The following is a 22,444-nucleotide window of genomic DNA, read 5'->3' as shown; positions in this document are numbered from 1 at the left end:
TAAGAACCCGCTTTTTTACTAATTTCGATGCCTAAATGATGGCCGATATAGCTTATTTCCGACCATAAATAAACATTAGAGGTACTTAAATGGGGACCTATATGAGGACCTTTTTCGAACCTGACCATTTAGTTTTGTATCTCGATACTCTCCGGTTAAATGGCGAAATGGCGTCCTAGAAACCAATACTTACTGGGATATAAGCTGACAAATTTCGAATCCCAAATATACTATGTTGGAATACTGCTATATGGAAACCTCTACACGCGAAATAAATCAGTTAACTATTTTATTATAAAAAGTGGGTTATATGGGGACTACCACCAACCAGGGATAATACAACAACAAATTTTTGGTAGGAATATTTGTTAACAAATAGAAATCAAAAATTACAGCGAACTCATTTGGAAACATCAAACAGGGCTCATAAACGCCTAAATACTAAAAATTTACGGTACCCAAAAAATTGGATTAATATTACTCATGTTTAGAGATTGAAAAACTTGTTCAAATTCGTCAAGATCCGCAAATTTGGGGGATACCGTATTAGGGGTTCATCCAGTGAACCGATATTAATGATGTTTAGTGAAGATATGGTTCCAAATGGGAATACAACACATCAAATTACAACCATTTCGGTTGAAAAACATACACAAACCCTTCAAAATACCGAAATGTTATGAGTACACGAAAAAGTGAACCCATATGGATAATTTGTAGTGGGAAGGTTGGGTACCCAATAAGAACTCAATGTATAGCAAAGTTGTTTGAAAAATGCGCTCAAAAACACCAAAACGTAGACAGATTTAGACCATTTTCCAACAATACCTGGTTGCAGACGGAAATAATTATTTCGATGACTTACAAACGGATAAGAAAATGTACAGGGGATGTTTTATCTTTTGAGAAAACGAAATACCAAATAATAGGCTATGTTTGCATAATTCGTATGGGCCCTTCTACATTCAGAAAAAGAGAGGGACATTTACATGTGGACTATATCAATATATTCTCTGAATGTCAAATTAAAACCCCTTCGTTTGAAAAATACGAATAAAACCTTTAAAATACCGAAGATATGACATGATCATATATAAAGAAGTTACGTCAGTCAACATATACCAATAATTTTGCTATTCCAGATTTGCCAAAATAGTTATGCATATATGATACTATATCAAGTAAATAAATTTGTATTCTCCTTCCTGACTTTTTTTATATTTTTACTGGTTAACCCGATACAAAAAACTCTCAATGCAGTTGTTACCTCATTTACATGTCGTGCTATAAAAAAACTATATGTTGTTGCAATTTTCGTTCAACACTTCAATACAAGTCAGCCAGTGTCATTGTATTTATTATGCAAGTCAATTACACTTATATTATTCGAACATAATTTTTTTATAAATGTTTTTTTTTGTAATTTAATTTTATTAATTACAGACTACAACAAAATTTACCAAACAGCCTGTAAATTTTACCTTCGACATCCAAAGGTTTATTGTGTCAAATACACTTTCAAGCTCACTTAAAAAAAAGAAAAAAATAAAATAACAAAAACAACCTTCAAATTCGACATAATTTTGTTTAATCACCGCCACACTTTGCAATCTCCGCAAAAATTTTGAACGCACAACCGAAAGCCGTAATTAGAGCTGTGCTAGTAAATTATAGTTAAAATAAAATGAGGATGTCGTAAAACAGACAATAATTACAATCGAAATTCCAAGTATTGAAAATAGCAGCAACAACAACAGCGAACATTAAATAAAATGGGTGTGAAATTTAAAAGCTATGAAATCTAATTAGTTAACAGGTGTGGTGGTAAATTTTTATTTTTAACAAATATTTATATGTTATTTTGCCGAAATCAATTCGTTGATTAGTGTTTAAATCCAGTACAGTAAATGGGTTCAAAAAATAAATAAATTAAAAATTATGGATTTGAACACTCTGAAATATATTGAAATAAACGAAAGAGTAAAAATATAATTAATATCATACGCCAATGTACATAGGATTTCATTTCGAGGAGCTCGCTGGCTCAATATGATAAATTGCATTTCAAACTAACATTTTTGTATGAAATAAATAGATTTGGGGATGTAGGCGTTTACCCTGGGCTCTCTCTGCGTACGTCCGATCTTTCATATATATATATCAGAAACAATATATCGCAAATTAGTTCAACAAAAGCTAAATCCTAATATTAACAATGTAGGTGTTACATGGATTTCTTACTTTTTGGTACACTTCCTCTATTATTTACGGAAGGAATTTTGAGATTATTTGGTTAATATTCACGATAACACCAATTCCATCGTCACTTACCTTAAGCGTGTTATTTTCAAATCAATCTGTGCCGCACATAAACACTAATTCCAAATATTACTTCATTTTTTTACGTAGCCACTTCTTCATTTGCAGCATTCGCAGTTTTATATTACAGTAAACCTTGGCCAGACCGTAACCAAATCTGTCACATCGATGTCTAGCGTTGTTTGTCGGCGGCGGCATTACACAAAATCATTATGAATTTACTCAAATATCAATAAATTCAGCTCATATAACAAAAATTATAAAATAAGCTCAAATTATAAACATACCAGTATGGCTATAGTTGGGATTGGTAGCCTGTAGTATACCGTACTAGGCGGAATTTATACGTTTGGAAGTCGAATTGTTCGGGCAGACGTACAGAAATTTGAGGCTGAGAAATTTCCTACCAAATAAGAAACCAAAATAAATCTTAGTCGATTATAAAGGTTTAACAGAATCCTCAAAATATTACAATTTGAAGGGTACCTTACGTCTATCGAAAAAATAGGACAAACAACGATAATTTTTAACGGAAAACCAAATTAGAACTCAATAGACCAATTCGTTCGAGAAACGTGTTTAAAATCCTCAAGATACCGAAATTTGGGGTACCATTATATTCCTAACAACTAGACCATATTAATAATTGTCATAACCGCCCGCAGTGGATGGAGTGTATGTTACATTTCATCATGCCGTTTGCAACATCTCGAAATATTCACCGCACATCTCACAATGTATGTATTCTTGATCAGAACAATATTCTATGTCGATTTATGCATGTCCGTTTATCTGTTCTGAAGCATGGGTACTTGCGCAAGCAGATGAGACAGCTTTTGGAGTGTTTGAGAGAAAAATTCTCCGGAAGATCTATGGGCCGATCCGCGTCGACGATGAATATCGTCGTCGAATGAACCATCTATTCTCGGACATCCACATAGTCATAATTGATCGAGCTGTAGTGACAACGTTAGCTAAGTCACGTTGTGAGAATGGATGTGGATTCCCCCACTCCAAAAGTATATAAAAGGGAGCCAAGTGATGGTTCACGCAGAAAGGGAAGGCCACGAATCTAATGGAAAGATCAAGTAGAAGACAACATCTCGGAACATGGTCTTTCAAATTGAATGAGATGCACACACGATTGACGCGGTTGGAAATCGTGTTTAAGCTCGGATTATGGAACAAGCGTTCTGTCACAAGCCAGCTAAGTAAGTCTGTCTATGCTTCAGTTGAAATCGTGATAAAGCTTGATATATTTATGATTGAGTTTTGCAATTTTGCACATATAATGTTAGTACTCTTAGGATGTTTAGTATTGAAAGTGGGTTATAGCGGTCCGCATTTAGCCCCATATAACAATACATGGGTCTTAACCGAATTGGGTACTTTGAATTCCCAAACCAAATCTCCCTACCACGACAGAGGGGCCTACGATCCAAAACGGCTCGAGTCTCACTCGGCCAACGTCTGTCACCGCAGGCTATTGTGTAAAAGCAATAGGGATACCACAACAATAACCAAAAATGTTCGATATCTGATAGTCCCCAAATAACGATACCCCCCATTATTCGATAGTTTCGAGAGTTTTTTCAATTAAACTCTATATTGGGCTCAGTAATTTCAGCAGCTATAGGCTAATTAGTTTGATTTCGAACAGGTCGTAATGCGGTAGTAGCTTCAAATTCCGGTTACTTTGCAGAATATTTTTTAGAGTTTGCTGCTACATATTTTCGGTATTTTGACGGTTATCTGGGGAAATAACTGTATTTGGAAAAATGAACATTTAAAACAACATGGCATGTGTTGACATGTCCCCTTTTGTATTAGGATACATTTTTTAGAGAGAATAAAAAAACCAGTAAGGAAAGAGTAAAGTCGGACGGGGCCGACTATATGATACCCTTCACCATGTTGGGTATATCCAACGATTGAATCCTAACAGACGTCAAATTTTTAAAGGACCAGGGACAACATTATGTAAATCAATTGAAATCTTAACCGATTTCAACTGAACTTGCCACACATTATGTTATAGTAACTTCTGAACAAAATTTTGTGCCGATTGGACACACATTTTAAAATTTTGTCAATTTTGTGTAAAATCGGACGACACATTTTACATTAAATCGGACGAAAATATTTTCACGAAACTTAACACACATCATTCTAGACCTAATTCATTACGCTATGCCAAATTTCATGAAAATCGAAAGATATATAGGGACTTTGGTACACCATTTACATTAAATCAGACGAAAATATATATGGGATGTATATCTAAATCTAAACCGATTTTCACGAAATTTAACACATATCGTTCTAGACTTAATTCAGTACGCTGTGAAAATTGCAAATCGAGTGATAAATAGGGACTTTGGTGCAAATCGAATGATAAATAGGAATTTTGATGCACAATTTGTCTTAAATCGGACGAATATATATATCTATATATATATGGGAGCTATATCTAAATCTGAACCGATTTTCACAAAAACTTAGCACACATCATTCTAGGCTCAATTCAGTACGCTATGCCAAATTTCGTGCAAATTGAAAGATATTTAGGGACTTTGGAGACCCATTTACTTTAAATCGGACGAAAATACATATGGAAGCTATATCTAAATCTGGACCGATTTTCACGAAACTTTGAACATATCATTCTGGACCTAATTCAGTACTCTATGCCTAATTGCGTGCAAATCGAATAATATATAGGGACTTTGGTGCACCATTTACTTTAAATCGGACGAAACTATATATGGGAGCTATATCTAAATCTAAGCCGATTTTCTCGAAACTTGGCACACATCATTCTGCACCTGATTCAGTACTCTGTGCCAAGTTTTGTGCAAATCGAACGATATAGAGGGACTTTGGTGCCCTATTTACCTTAAATCGGACGAAAATATATATGGGAGCTATATCTAAATCTGAACCGATTTTTCCCAATTTCAATAGGGTTCGTCCTTGGGCCAAATAAGGGACTTGTGCCAAATTTCATTTAAATCGGATCATAAATGCGACCTGTACTTTGTTTACAATTTAACATCAACAGACGGACGGCATGCATAAATCAACTCAGAAAGTGATTCTATGCATATTCTCAAAAGGTACCATGTATCTATCTCGTTTCCTTTTGCCTGTTACAAACATATGCACAAAGTCATAATACCCTGTACCACAGTGTGGTATGATTACCGCGGAACACTAACTTCCTGCGGATTTTTATTTCGAGCCTGGGCAATATTTCGTGATAGTTGCACCCTCTTGCCCGATTAGAAGTCATCATCTTCCTAACACGAACATATTTTCCGAATATTACTAATAGTCGGACTGTACTGAATTCGAATTACTTGTCCATATTCCCTTCACAGTGGGTTGTGTTCGTCTTATAATTGTGGCATATAGATCGACTCAAAAAAAAAACCAGTGAGCGGAGCAGTATAGGGGGCCGATCATACGATACCCTACACAACTACCACGAACTCTAACTTTCTGAGGATGTTTATTCCGAGTCCGAGTATTTCGTGATATTTGCCCCCTTATGCCCGTTTAGAGGTCAACAACTTCTCTTCCTTACTTTTTCGAATATTCAGTACAGTCCTTCTAATTACTTGTCCAGATTACCTTCAAGGTGGGTTGTTTTGTGATTTTCGGATTATACTCGACTCGAAAACACACAAATTAAGTTTTCGGTCCATTTCATCCCAAAATTTTAATCTGATCATCACCGAATATTGTAGGCGTTGTTCCTGACCATAACTGGAACTTCATGAAAAATTTTAAAGCCATCAGCGCGATATTTCCCCTCTAATGTAGTAATGGGTTACTAAATAATATCTGAAAACGTAAGCACCTGAAAATATTTGATGTAACTCCCACATCTGAGTAGGTACATCACTATATTTGGTATGAATTTAAAGGCCAACCACTCATCTTGGATATGCTATCAACTCCTTGGGTCTACATACTCCAGGAGTAAATATATATGCCATAGAATACAAATTTTGTCATTTTTCACACAAAAGTCAGGGTCCATTTGACCGCCTAAATATAGACCGATCTTTATCAAAACATGCATGCTTATTCTCTGGCCCGATCCCCTTCTCCATGCAAAAATTCGCGGTGTTTGGGCCATAATTGCGGCCTCTGGAGCGACCAGAATAACCGACAAAAATAATGTTTTTGGTCCATTTCATCCCCTAAATATTAACCGATCTTTTCCAAAAACAATTGGCCAGAACCCATCCTACATGCAAAATTTCGTGAAGATTGGTCCATAACTGTGGCCTGTATCGTGTTTACAAATTATAATGGACAGACGGACGGACGGACACACATGTCTAGATCGACTCAGCTAGTCGAGATATGACTATCGATATACTTAAAGGTGGGTCTAGGACCAATATTTCGCGACGTTACAAACATTTGGGGCTGCACAAAGCTATAATACCCTGACAACATAGTTGTGTAGGGTATAAAAAACATACAAATAAGTTTTCGGTCCAAAATTATCTGATCATCACCGAAAATTATAGACGTTGTCCTTCACCATAACTGGACCTCATTTCAAAGCGATCAGCGATATATTTACGTCCTCCAGTGTGGTAATGGGTTACTAAATAATATCTGAATACGTAAGCACCTGTAAATATTTAAGTGTAACTTCCACATCCGACAATTGGTATTAATTTAAAGTCCAACCACTCCTTTTTGATATTCTATCAACATCTCGAGTCTATGTCCTTCAGGAGTAAATATATATGCTATAGGATACAAATTTTGTAATTTGTCCAACAAAAGTCAGGGTCCATTTGGTCCGCTATATATTGGCCGATCTTTATCAAAACAGGTATGCTTATTCTTTGGCCCAATTCCGTGATAGAAATTGAAGATATGAGTCTCACCTTCAACTAAATATATGTAATTTTGTATTTTTAGTTCGCATATTCTAACCAAAAATTATCAATTTTCCTCCAATAGGGGGTAACCCCCTTATAACGGTATCCCCTTAATGTTTTTTTTTAGATTTTGATCGCGTTTTAAACCAAATTGGCTGTAATTTAGTATTTTAAATTCTCATTGGGTGTGAAATATTCGTACCAAAAATTATCAATATTGCCTTAGGTTTCGGGGTAGGCCCCTCATAAAAGAGGCTGCTATTATTTGGTACTTTGGGGATTTTGAGCATGGCTTTCAACGAAATTGGCTTTATTATGTCATAATTTTAACATCATTATACATAAAAAATATGATTTTATGCTATTCTGATGTTAAATATTGCCAAGGAAATAAATATTTAGTTTTTTGTTATGGTTGATCCACAATTTGTTTGATTTTCAAAATCTGATTCCACATTTGTAATTAGTGGTCAAAGCTCTACAAAAAGTGTTCAAAAATAATTTGATTAATTAAACTGTTGTTTTTCTTGAAGAATCTTGTGTGTGATATATATTTATTTCATAAACCCACAGCTCAAATTTGTGCCAAAAATGGGACCTCTGGCCCATAGTGCACCGTTGAAAATAAGTTTAGCTATACCGTAGATAAAATAGTACCTTATGAAGTTAAGGTTTCCATTGAGAAAACATATCCCATTTATTATGAGGTCAAGGTTCCTCTTCATGTGGATATTCCCAAACTCTCCAAACTCTCAAAATATATTTGTGTAGGGTACAATATAAATAAATTTGGACTTTAATAAATTCTAATATTTTATGAACTCTAATTTTAATTGTCACTTATCCACTGTGCCATAATGGTGGTATAAAGTACCATTTTGTAATAATATTTTTATTTATTTGTTGGTACCATTACATGAAAGTCACTTACGTGTCTTCCCGGGGAAGACTTCTTTACAAAGCCATTGCCTCATATGCATATGTGTATGTAAATGGCAATATACACTCAGGCAGACAGACACACACACACAACTGCTATATGGATGACTAAATATAATTACAGCATTACGACGACGCGACGTTTAGATTGTTACATTTTCAAGTTTCAAGCTGAGTGGCTACATTGGTTGACTATCTGGCTAGATGACTGACTAACCGGCTAAATGGCTGTTTTGTTTTTGGCTTACTAACTAACAGCTAGCCTAGATTAATGTGTTGAATGGTGGCTATGGCGGGCAGCACTGCGCTTTGTGATTGCCAGTCTTCAGCGTTTTTTTTTTTCTTTTTGTTTTGGTGTTTCTTTTACGTTGTACACAATGGTGAATGTTGAACGGCTGCCAAGTGATATAAAAGGCCGTCGTTGCAAGTCGTATGAATCAGTATCAATACGGATCTCGTTTAAAACGAAGCAATAGTTTAGTGTAATAGTTTCTCTCCAACAGCTCAACAATGCGCATGGTAAGCTAGGCTCCATCACTATGTTTTTGGATTACAACACACACAAAGATACATACACACAGCGTTCACATGGAATCACCCACCAACAATTGGATGTTGAGAAACATCGATATCGGATTGCACAACACAATCCGGAAAATTATAAAGCATGAAATTCAAGCTGCTTTTGCAAGACAATTTTCGTAATTCGCTTGTGTGGTTTTCCCAAGAGTGGTTACATGTTATGCAATAACAAAATACAATAACAACAACAACAAAAATTGTGACTTTGTAAATCATTTACTAATTTGCTTTTGTTTTTTTTCCCATTTAATTTCAGTTTGTTTTTCCTTGTCTCGCCTTGTGCGTGGCAATGGTCAGCTGTGCTGAAGAAGTTGCCTCTGCCGCTGCCAAAGAAAGCAAAGACGAAAAAGTCGTAGAAAAGCGTGGTCTATATTTGGGTGATTACGGTGGCCATCAATATGGTCACCATCATGAACACATTAAGACGGTTACCATCGAAAAGAAGGTTCCTGTACCCTACACCGTTGTCAAACACATTCCTTACACTGTGGAAAAGAAGGTGCCCTATGAAGTAAAGGTCCCTGTACCAGAACCCTATATTGTGGAGAAGAAGGTACCCGTTCACGTTAAGGAATACGTTAAGGTTCCAGTACACAAACCTGTACCCTATACCGTCGAAAAGAAGGTACCCTATGAAGTGAAGTACCCTGTCGACAAGCCTTATGAGGTTAAGGTTCATGTGCCACAACCCTACGAAGTCATCAAGAAAGTACCCTATGAAGTAAAGGTTCCCGTACCACAACCCTACGAAGTCATCAAGAAAGTACCCTATGAGGTTAAGGTTGAAGTACCCGTACCCAAACCCTATGAAGTCATCAAGAAAGTACCCTATGAAGTGAAGGTACCCGTAGAGAAACCCTATCCCGTCGAAGTACCCAAACCCTACCCCGTTGAGGTTGAGAAACCCTATGAAGTCATTGTGGAGAAAAAGGTGCCATACGAAGTCAAAGTACCCGTAGACAAGCCATACAAGGTGGAGGTTGAGAAACCATATCCCGTACATGTCAAGGTACCTGTTCCCCAACCCTACACCGTTGAAAAGAAGGTCCACTATACTGTAGAGAAACCAGTGCCCTATGAAGTTAAGGTTCCCATTGAGAAACCATATCCCGTCTATTCTGAGGTCAAGGTTCCTCTGCACAAGGAAATTCCCATACCCGAGAAATACCATGTCGAAGTGCCCGTTTTCGAGAAGCACGAACATGGTGGACACTACTCCCACTACTCTCATCACTAAGGATAAATTGATGTACTTTCATAACGGCTTTATAGCGTTAAGACTTAAACAACAACAAAAAACCAACAGCAACAATAACCTAATTTCGTAAACAACTAATTCCAACAACAACAGCAAAACCGCCACAAAATTTTCCATAGCACAGAAAGCGATTACAAGCGAAAAACGACACTAAATTGTTTGCAACGACTTTCAACATCCAAGATGCAAATATAAATCAAGCACGCAAAGTTGAGCTGGACGGACATTGGAGGAGGAGAAGGAAGAGAAGAAGAAGAAACGACGAAGGAGCATATTACGAGACAATCCATATTGAGAAGACTGTGAAAAATAGTTCCCACCAACAACAACAACACCATGGAACACTAGACACTAGTGATTGGACGGACGTCTATGCAGCAGTTCCAGCAAATTGGCTGGCTGACTGCCTGCATAACTCCGCCACTAACTAAACTTAGATTAAGCCAAATGTATTATTTTGATTTTGTTTTCCTTATTTAATACTCATGTTGACATTGTAGCTTAAGCGATATACATATAATAATACATACAAAAAATATATGTATGTATATTTCCTTCTATCTAAATATAAATACATATTAGTTAGAAATGAAATGAACTCTCAAATGAAAAACTATGTGTGTTTTTTTATTATTATTTTATCTTTGTTATATGCAAAGTAGGGATATATTGAAGGATAATTTTCAGTTATCATTTCTAGAATTGAAAATAACAACTAAAAATAACCAGAATAGGTTGTCCTGATAAGGAAATTTTAGTTGCAGCAATACCTAGTTTTTTTGAAACAGTGCGCATGGTAAGCCTCCATCATTTTGTTTTGAATTACAGCACACATACACACATATATGTATATTCACAGCAAAAATTGCGTAACCTAAAGATAGACATATTTCAAATATTTTGACAGAAATTATCTTGGTACCAGAGGTGTCCTAATCCACTATAATGTGAAGATATTAATAATTTGTTTGGCCTATAACATATCGATACTACTAGAATGAGTAAACCGATATATTTTGTTTTCCGACATGATTTACTTAGCCGTACTCATATTCAGAAAGTCTGGTAGGAAACGAGTCTAGTCTTTATACCCATGTCCGAAACACTGAAATGTTATTTAAATGGTACTTAAAACAATGGCACGGAAAATTGACAGCATGGTAAAGAAGAAATCAGTATATACTGCTTTGCACGATGTAGTACTCCATATTGAGGGTACCTTTGACAAGAAAATTTACATACTTCTTAATGGAAGTATCGTATTTAATTGGGCGAGACCGAGGGGCCCTAACGTGAAGAAACCATCTTCCAAAGCAATGTGAGTCACCTTAGAGCAGAATCATAAATAGAAAGACCACATACAACAACAAATCAACAAGGTCCACATATATGCTGGTCTTACTTTAGAATACCCTAGACCCTAAATATGGTTTCAAACCAAAGATCATAAACTGGATATGCAAGACAATATGAATACACAACTCTGTGTAGCGGTTTGTAAAATACAGCGACAACAAAACAAGATATTGAGGAAAATTATCGATTTTTTGTTCAAAGAAATAATGTCATCATATTTATTTTTGCTGATTATAGCAAGACACTTCCGATAAATCATGGGATTATGTAAATAGAAATAAATCTTAAAATAAAAATATATAATGAAATATAAATTTTAAATTGAGTCTAAATCGCGTAATCCTCAAACTCATTTGATGCGCATGTGGTTTCCAGGAAGTACTGAAGTTTATCTTCCAATCCATGTATATTTTGCGAAATTCCACTTGACGTATAAGATGTACTACATGTTGCATGGAAGTACCCAAAAACTCGTACAACGCGAATAATTTCCGAAAAGCCCATATGCCTTTAACGCGCGATCAATCTATACCTATTTCAATGCGGTTCATTAAGAACCATTGATGACCGAGTTAACAGAATTTTTGAGATAACGGTAGCCACCAATCGTGGGCAGATTTAATAGCCGATGTGAATCCATAATATCAATTTACAGCTGATTCTGTTGAAAACGTGTCTAAAATCCCAAAATACCGAATAATCGGTGGTACCGTTATATGTACCAATATTGATTATTTAAAGTAGAAAGATTTGATACCCAACGAAAAACAAACGTAGCAAATTACAGCCATTTCGGTTGAACAACATGGAATAAACCCCATAATACCGAATATTTGTGGGTACAGTTATATGGGAACAATAAAAAAGTGGACCTATATACCGCATTTGTAATCTATCTTAAATATTGCGATCTCTATCGTTATTTCAACAGAGGCACGGACATACATACGGACACGCATAAATCGGCATATAATAGTATTCATCAGGAATATATATATATATACTTCATAGGGCCTCCGGATGTGGTTTCGATGTGTTGCAAACCGAATGACGGATGGTGAAGGGTAAAAAAGTAGTCTTCTGACAGAAATTTATAATATATTGGTGTTAATATTATGTTCGAAACTTAATTTTTTTAAATTTCTTATTTTGTTCGAAATACTGATTTTTAATACAAATATATGAAAAAGGAGGACTTTTGAGGAAACGGGTTTTTTACCGTCTAAGAGTTTGCAGTGCCAAATTTTAGCACTTCGTTTTGAACAGACAAATTCAAAATATCCAAAATGAAGCGGTACCAGTTTCAATACAAAACATCTTATGCGTATTGAATATATGTGCAAAGTTGCAAAGCTCAATCTTAAATATTGTAAGCTCTATCGTGGTTTCTGCAGACAGACAACATGACTACATCGACATAGAATTGTATTTTGATCACGAATATACATACATTATGGTGTCTTCGGTGAATATCTCGATGTGTTTCAAATTAAAACCAGTAAGGAAAGTAAAGAAGCTATATCAAAATCTGAACCGATTTCAATGAGACTTGCCAGACATTTACTTATATTAACTACAGTTCATTGTACAAAATTGTGTGACAATCGGACAAACTTTGGGTCTTAAGTACACAATTTACATAAAATAGGAAAAACATATTTAGGAGCTATATCTAAATCTGAACCGATTTTTAGGAATCTTAACACACATCATTCTAGACCTGATTCATTGCACTATTTTATTAAATACATTAAATCGGACGAAAATATATATGGGAGCTATATCTAAATCTGAACTGATTTTCACGAAACTTAACACACGTCTTTCTAGACCTTATTCAGTACGCTGTGCCAAATTTCGTGCAAAACGAAAGATATATAGGGACGTTGGTACACCATTTACATAAAATCGGACGAAAATATATATGGGAGCTATATCTAAATCTGAACCGATTTTCAGGAAGCTTAACACAAAGAAGCTTAGCCAAATTTCGTGCAAATCGAAAGATATATAGGGACTTTGGTACACCATTTACATTAAATCGGACGAAGATATATATAGGAACTATATCTAAATCTGGACCGATTTCAGAAAACTTAACACAAATCATTCTAGACCTAATTAATTACGTTATGCCAAATTTCGTGCAAATCGAAAGATGTATAGGGACTTTTGTACACCATTTATATTAAATCGGACGAAAATATATATGGGAGCTATATGTAAATCTGAACCGATTTTTCCCAATTTCAATAGGGTTCGTCCTTGGGCCAATTTTCATCCAATTCCGATAATAAATGCGACCTTTACTTTGTTTACAATTTAACATGGGCAGACAGACGGACGGACATAAATCGACTTAGAAAGTGATTCTATGCATATTCTCAATAGGAACCATGTGTCTATCTCGTTTCCTTTTGCCTGTTACAAACACAAAGACATAATACCCTGTACGACAGTGTGGTGAAGGGTATAAATACCTATCAATTTCATATTCAGTAATAAATATTATGTTAATTTATTTTTGGTATTTTAATGCATGCTTTCAAAAGGATTGAATATCATAAATATGCCTCCATTAATGGAAACTTATGTCCAACTTCATCGCAACTGAATACGTATAATAATGCATATCGACAAACTGACCTTAATTCACATATTATTATTGAAATTCCCATCAATCCAATTTTAGTTTAATTTGAGCTAATTTAAACATTTTTGCCCTTTTACTTTAATTACCGTTAACAGTAAAGTACTATTTTATTAGCAAATAATTTCGGAAGGTCAAAAGTAATTTAAATATATTTTAATTATCTCAAGTAAATTGTGTATTTTGGCATTTTTTATGCGGAACGCCAAAACAACACGGAGTATTATTAAGATTTTGCTGTCGTTTTTACTCCTCCTTATAATTCAACTTAAAACCCGTAAGGAAAGTAGTAAAGTCGGATGGGGCCGACTATATGATACCCTTCATCATAACAGACGCCGAATTTTTGAAGGACCATTAACATGAAAATGGATCCATATATATATATATCGAAATCTAAACCGATTTCATTGAAACTTGTCACAGGTTCAGTTAAATGCATTATGTACTTAAAATAGGAGGAAAATATATATGGGAGCTCTATCCAAATCTGAACCGATTTCAAAACTTTCCACACACTAGGTTATATTAACTTCAGTACGTTGTGCACAATTTTGTGTCAATCGGTCTACCATTGGGTCTTTTGTGAACTATTTATTTAAAATTGGACGAAACTATATATGGGTGCTATATCTAAATCTGAACCGATTCTTATTATACTTAGCACACGGTACGCTATACTAAATTCAGTACAGTTTGTAGCAAACGGACCAACTTTTGGGTCTTTGGTGCGCCTTTTACTTAAAATCTGACGAAACAATATATAGGAGCTATCTAAACTGATTTCAAATAAACTTGCCACAAGTTATGCTATAGTAACTTCAGTACGTAGTGCAACATTTGGTGTCAATTATGTGTAAAATCGAACGAAAGTATGCTTGTAGAAGCTATATCAAAATCTGAACCGATTTCAATGAGACATGTCAGAGATTAACTTATGTTAACTACTGTTCATTGTACCAAATTGTGTGGCAATCAGACAAACTATGGGTCTTTAGTGCGCAATTTACATTCACTCGGAAGAAAACATATATAGGAGCTATATCTAAATCTGAACCGATATTCACAAAACTTAACACACACAATTCTAGACCTAATTCATTACGCTATACCAAATTTCGTGCAAATCTAAAGATATATAGGGACTTTGGTGCAACATTTACATTAAATCGGACGAAATTATATATGGGAGCTATATCTAAATCTGGACCGATTTTCAGGAAACTTAACACACATCATTCTAGACCTAATTCATTACGATATGCCAAATTTCGTGCAAATCGAAAGATATATAGGAACCTTGGTACTCCACTTACATTAAATCTGACTAAAATATATATGGGAGGTACATCTAAATCTGAACCGATTTTCACGAAACTTAGCACACATCATTCTAGACTTAATTCAGTACGCTATGCCAAATTTCGTGCAAATCGAAACATATATAAGGACTTTGGTACCCCATTTACCTTAAATCGGATAAAAATATATATGATTTAGATATACATGATTTAGATATATATATATATATATATATAGATTTAGATATATATATCTAAATCTGAACCGATTTTTCCCAATTTCAATAGGGTTCGTCCTTGGGCCAATTAAGTGAGCTGTGCCAAATTTCATCCAAATCGGATAATAAATGCGACATGTACTTTTTAACATGGACAGACAGGCGGACGGACATGCATAAATCGACTTAAAAAGTGATTCTATGCCTGTTACAAACATATGCACAAAGATATAATACCCTGTACCACAGTGTGTTGAAGGGTATAAAAACTACATATGAACTTTCGTATGAACTAGGGCCATTGAAATGGTGGATCTAGGAAATTTATGTTTTGGAAAATCGCTTTTTTTATTTTAAATGGCTACCCCGGTCGAGCATAACCACATTTTTACTTGTTCTATTTATTTATTTTCTTTTTTTCAATTTATATCCTATAGTTGTTCTAATTTTGTGCAAAATAATATCAAGATAATAACGTTCAAAATCCTTATCTTGAATATTTTAGATCTTACTCTTTTGTCGCAGTGTTTGAAATATTCGGCTTCACCACACATACCGTGGTTTTTATTACTCTCACATCTGGATGATTATGTTTAAACCTTTGCAAAAAAAAAAAATATATATATATATTTCCTCCTATTGTTTGAAATTATAACAATGCCAGGAAGTGGATTTGAACGTTGTGATTTGAATTTAACCTAACTTCATAACAGAAATACATTACAATTCGGTCACACACATATGAGTGTGTGTTTGTGGTAAGTGCTGCAATGAAGATATTACGAAGTAAGACTTGTTACACATTTTATGTTACGTCGTTAGCGTACTGTACGTCTGTACGCCCGCCCGCCTCTCCGTTCGTTGGTTTGTTTGTTTTAGCACCTAGCTGTTGGTCAAGTATGAATGGCTTGCACTGCAGCAGCAAGTGGCAAATGTTGAGCGACGGTAGCAGCGGCAGTGCAAAACCACCAGCTGCTATAAAAGACATCAAACTGCATAATGTCGATATCAGTCTCAATTCGGATCTCGTTGAAAGCAAAGCGATAGTTTAGTGTCATAGTTTCCTCTCAACAGCTCAACAATGCGCTTGGTAAGTTGGTGATCAGCTATACCACACCACCATAAACGGAAGTGTGTCGAGTGGTTTGGTTTAACCAAAAACACACGCTCACCCATAGAAACAAACGATTGAAGGAAATTTATGTGAAAACTAGGAAGTGAAAGTTTTTGTGGCTGGAATGTATGGACCTATCAATAATAATTTCCTCCTTTGTTTCCTTTATTTTTTTCAGTTTGTGTTTCCTTGTCTCGCCTTGTGCTTGGCTTTGGTAAGCTGTGCCGAAGAAAAAGCAGCAAGTGATAGTAAAGATGATAAAACAATTGAAAAGCGTGGATTACATTTCGGTGATCATGGCCATCATGAGCACATCAAGACGATAACAATTGAAAAGAAAGTTCCCGTACCATATACCGTGGTTAAGCACATTCCTTATACGGTGGAAAAGAAGGTACCCTATGAGGTGAAGGTTCCGGTACCAGAACCCTATATTGTGGAAAAGAAGGTTCCAGTACATGTTAAGGAATACGTTAAGGTCCCAGTACACAAACCAGTACCCTATACCGTTGAAAAGAAGGTGCCCTATGAAGTTAAATACCCTGTCGATAAGCCTTATGAGGTAAAGGTACCAGTGCCACAACCCTACGAAGTTGTCAAGAAAATCCCCTATGAAGTGAAAGTGCCCGTACCACAACCCTACGAAGTCATCAAAAAGGTACCCTATGAAGTTAAGGTTGAAGTACCCGTACCCAAACCCTATGAAGTCATCAAGAAGGTGCCCTATGAAGTTAAGGTACCCGTAGAGAAGCCCTACCCCGTTGAGGTGCCCAAACCCTATCCAGTGGAAGTTGAAAAACCATATAAGGTTGTTGTGGAGAAAAAGGTGCCATATGAAGTTAAAGTACCAGTAGACAAACCATACAAGGTTGAGGTGGAAAAACCCTACCCCGTACATGTTAAGGTACCCGTTCCCCAACCTTATGTTGTTGAAAAGAAGGTGCCCTACAAGGTAGAGAAACCAGTACCCTATGAAGTTAAGGTACCCATTGAAAAGCCATTCCCCGTCTACAAGGAAGTTAAGGTGCCTGTGCACAAGGAAATTCCCGTACCCGAAAAATACCATGTAGAAGCACCCATCTTTGAGAAGCATGAACATCATGGTCATGAAGAATACCATGGTCACCATTACCACAAGAAATAAATCCGATATGTGGCGTTAAACAATCGAACAACAAAGTCATCTGTAATAGTAAAACTTCAACCTTCAGCACACTATTAAAGTTTCAAAGCACAGAACGCGATTACAAGTGAAAACCAATATTCAAAGAACTCTTTGCAAAAACGACAACAACAACACCAACAAACCAATGTAAAATGCAAACAGAATAGAAACAAAGCACGCACCGTTGAGCTGGACGGATCACTAAGAGGAGAACATGAAGGAGGAGGAGGAGCAACAAACGAGAAAAATCCATATTGAGGAAGACTGTATAAAACAACTCTAACCATTTGACGTGATGGGACTAGGCTCTTAGAAGATGTGGGGTGAGATCATCCCCATTCGGCATAGTCCCCAATAGAGTAAGCCAAAAACTATATATATAAATTATATCCTTATAAAAAATACTCATGTTGACATTGTAGCTTAAGTATTATATAATTGTTTTTGTTATTTTTTATTTTTAAATAAATAAATTAGGCAAGAAAAGAAAAATTCAAAATTTGTTTCAATTTTCAAGAAAAGGTAGGTATGTGTTTCCCCTCTCAAAAACTGGATAAAATTGGTAAAATAACAAATATTTAAAAATAGACGAATAGATAAATTTCCGTTTAAATTCCCGTAGGTTTTGAAATAAATTATTAAAAAATACAAAATATATTTCTTTGAAAATCGAAACAAACAGAAATCGGATAGTAATATTTTGTTTTCATTACCAATATTACTCTCTAGAAATTTCCAATATTACATTCAACTTTTTCAACACTATATTTTTTTATTTTGCAATTTTTTCTAGAAAATTCCCAACAAAAATCTTCAAATTGCCAAACTATTCGAAATATTGAGAAATTGATTCATAAGACAAGTATGCATGAAATATAACCCAAACACGAGTATATAGTGCCATACAAATGTTTAGATGTTGTTAGGTAATCGAATGGGGTTTTACACCAATGCAGTTTGATTTTCCCAATAAGTGACTCAGTTGTGTTTTTAGTTGCAACGCATTTTTGTAGATTTGAAATGTGTGTCGGTTATGCCTCCAAATACGTTGAGCGCATGACTAACTCATGCAGAAAACAAATCAAAATATGTATTTATATTTGCAAATATGGAAAAATAGTTTCTGTTAATTTCTTTTTATTTCTTATATAGAGCTTGGACTAATTATGCAACATTAGAGAAAATATTATTCTCTTTCGAGTCGAGCTTAATGATCGAAGGTTTGCAGTGAAAAGGAAACCCCGCGTATCCACCATGTTTCGCCTTCGGTTGAGCGGGCCATCAGGCAAATTTGTATATATGGTTTTCCAAAGGTCTTATGTTGATGACTGTTGTATCAGAGATAAAAGGATTGACAGAGAGCGATTCTCTAATATTTATATAAATATTGAAAATGTTGACCATTTCTGTGGGAGGTATCAGAAGGAGTTGACAAATGGTCCCGTCTTCTGACTTGATCTAGACTTGGTAAAGATAACAGGTTGTGCACAGTTTGGTGAAAATGGGACATTCCTTTCGTCTAATATTGGATTTATAAATATTGACAATTTGGCCCCTTTGTGGCGGAGGACCAAAATTAGTGAACCACTGGGTAAACTTAATCTACTTTTGGTTCAGATAATAAGTTGTGCAAATCGGGCATTCCATTAGTCTGATATTGGATTCATAAATATTGAAAATGGATTCATAAATATTGATATGTCTGTGGGGCGAGATACCATAATGAGTGGACCAATGTGGCCCATCTTCCTACTTCATCTAGGCTTTGTAAAGATAATAAGTTGTACAAAGTTTCGCACAAAGTTGGCCATTTTGTGGGGGAGGTACCAGAAGGAACTTAAACTAAGTTTGGAAGAAATATTTTGAGAATTTTAATATGCGTATTATAGCACAGGTGCACACATCTATTCACAATATATCACTGCGTTTATATATATATTTAGTTATTATATATAAGGTTGGGGAAAAAGAAATCCATTATTTTTATAGGAACTATCGGACTTTATCTAACATGCTTCGAAATGTCCGTTTTGGTCTAAATATGAACCGTTGTGTTGTATTATTTGTTGCCATTTTAAAGGCATTTCTCGAACATTTCTCCGATTTTATCGACATTTTCGCACAGGTAGGCCTGTGCGAGATGCATCTTTAATATCAAAAATTCCTGAACTGAATAACGAAACCAAAATTGCACATAATTGGCTGTTACAGTATCGCCATAAACACCAACCATAGCACCATTCACAATTTCAGCCACTTGGCTTGTATTTTCTGTCAAAGAAAAACTGTAAAATGTACCGAATTTTCTCTTCGTTCACTTCCATTTTAACACCCTATAATAGGGATAAGTAAATCGACTTTCGACTAATCGACTTTTTGTATCGAAAAGTCTTAAAGTCGACTTTTGATCTATGAAAAAATCGATTTTCTTCATAAATACTTGGTTTTTTATCACAAATCCCAAATTGCCCATAAATTACATTTTTCAGAACTTTACTTTATCTTTCATTAATTTGTCATTAATTCATATAAAAAAATCAAATTTTTAATCAATTTTACATAAGTCAGTAAAAGTCGAAAATCGATTTAGAACAGTTTTGACAAAATCGAAAAGTCGAATTTTTAGTCAAAGGCAAAAATCAATAAGCCTAAAAATCGACTTTTTGGTCAGATAAAAGTCGAAAATTCAAAAAGTCTACTTTTACGATCGACTACGTATCCCTACCCTATAACTCACAACTGGTTCCGTACCCTGGGATTTGTAGGTAAGTAGAGTTGTATTTTTTCATGAGTGTTTATTGTTCCTTGATAGATCGCACCTGTCCATATGCCAGATTTGACATTGGACCAAGAAAGTTATATCCATCACAATGTGAACCATTCCCAATATTTCGTGAATCCCGAAAATGCAGAGCACACCAACACCATAAAGGGTTTGTGGCGCCATCTTAAGGAGTCTCTTTCTGAATATAACCGTAGAAAAGTTTTCTTCAAATGTTATATACAGAAATTTATATTTTTAAGGTGGTGCAAATTTCTTGTTATTAATATGTTTTTCAAAATAAATAAAAAAATCGAATTTATATAAAATCATTTTTGAAAAAATAAAAATATAAAAATAATTTTTTTGACGTAACCGAATTTAGTAACTGTCCATAGGAGAACGTCTTAAATCCCCGGCCGAAGGCCGTTTATTTGGAAAAAAAATTTAATTTAAAAAGGAATTGGGATCGCGCAGCCGAAATTTCCATCTGTCAATAGGAGAAAGTTGTAAATCCGCGGCCGAAGGCCGACTATTTCAAAATAATATAGTTTTAAAAAGTAATTGGGATCGCGTAGCCGAAATATGCACCTGTCCATAGGAGAAAGCTTTAAATCCACGGCCGAAGGCCGGGTACTTCAAACATTTTTAACTTAAGGGGACCCTCCAATCTCGGGGTCAAAATTTTTGTTGATATAATTCGAATCTACACTAATTAAAGAATGTCCCTACAAAATTTCAAGTGAAAATCTCAAGAACTCTTGAAGATATATCTGATTTATTGTGTCAGCATCAAGTGACGGCTGAAGGGCTTCTCAAACTTTTAACGCGTTTTTCTCTAAACATTTTTTTGCGAATGGCGGGCACGATAACTCAAAAACTAATAATCCAATCAGTTCCAAATTTTGCAACGTTTCTCTGGGAGTGTATAGCTATCGTATAAACTGGGATAAAGCCAATCGGTGAAGATCTTCCTTATTTTTTAACTTGGTTTTTGGTAAAAAATCGGCGATTTTCCAAAAATATTTTTTCAAAGGTCCACTATTTTGTTAATATTAGAGCGAAGTCAATAATCCTAGTTCATATGAGAGCCAGACATGTACTCCGTTGGAATTTTCGGATTCCGATGTTCCAGTGAGGAGTTATCATGCCCGCCATCAAAAATAAGGACTTTTCTTTAATTACAAAAAACAACAACAAAACAATAACAAAAATTGTTTGTAAATTATTTTTCTTTTTTTTTAAATCTTCAATTATATATGTACAAAGTTACAAACCTTAACAAGCATTGGTATTGATTTACCAGCCCATTGAAAATCTTGTAAAAAAACCCGGGCCGAAGACCGTCTATGTGGAAAAATTATTTAACTAAAATGAGTTTAACGTGATAGCATTTAGAACCATATCTATATTTTCTTCATCGGCCTTTAATTGGCGAAGTTATAAGAAATTAATTTTCGAAACTCCATATTTCGGGAAATATGGACTTCCCTCATAAAAAATCCGAGATGCGCACTTAAACTCAACTTGTTCCAATGAAAACAATTTTTGAATTATTTTTTACTATTTTTTATGTCGTAAAAAGTGTCGAAAGTACAAACATCCACTCGCTTCTGCACACCACTGTATAGGGAAGAGGGGTCCACGATTGAACATGACTAGCTTATGTTGATAAAATCCCGGGGTTTAATTGTTTCCGAATGGTAATTAATTTTTATTTGACAGCCTTGTTTTTTAGCAATGCCAAGAACTTTGGCTTGCTTCTTCAGTTGTCGGGCGAATGTAGTTGAACGAACACGTTTTAGCAGTGGCATTGTAAATTTGTTGTTGTTGTAAAAGTGCGGGAATTCCCAGTGATCGTCTTCTTTCTTTAA

General features: G+C 35.1%; 2 protein-coding genes across 2 annotated transcripts; both read left to right on the top strand.

The window, feature by feature from the left end:
• The first annotated feature begins 8,605 nt into the window (after positions 1-8,605).
• On the top strand, positions 8,606-9,984 carry LOC133324292 (uncharacterized). The gene is made up of 2 exons (XM_061533141.1): positions 8,606-8,684; positions 9,004-9,984. The coding sequence occupies exons 1-2, from the start codon at positions 8,676-8,678 to the stop codon at positions 9,982-9,984; spliced, it is 990 nt and encodes a 329-aa protein (XP_061389125.1). The 5' UTR covers positions 8,606-8,675.
• Positions 9,985-16,518: 6,534 nt separating this feature from the next.
• Positions 16,519-17,802, top strand: LOC133324303 (uncharacterized). The gene is made up of 2 exons (XM_061533152.1): positions 16,519-16,620; positions 16,823-17,802. Exons 1-2 carry the CDS (start codon positions 16,612-16,614, stop codon positions 17,786-17,788), a joined length of 975 nt encoding a protein of 324 aa, XP_061389136.1. The 5' UTR covers positions 16,519-16,611; the 3' UTR covers positions 17,789-17,802.
• The last annotated feature ends 4,642 nt before the right edge of the window (positions 17,803-22,444 follow it).

This window comes from Musca vetustissima, unplaced genomic scaffold (genome assembly GCF_032173495.1).
Source record: "Musca vetustissima isolate MV318-11 ecotype Yass unplaced genomic scaffold, APGP_CSIRO_Mvet_v1 utg15310, whole genome shotgun sequence".
Taxonomy (NCBI): domain Eukaryota; kingdom Metazoa; phylum Arthropoda; class Insecta; order Diptera; family Muscidae; genus Musca; species Musca vetustissima.
Note: the sequence above shows the minus strand (reverse complement) of the source record. Positions and strands in the feature narration are given on the sequence as shown.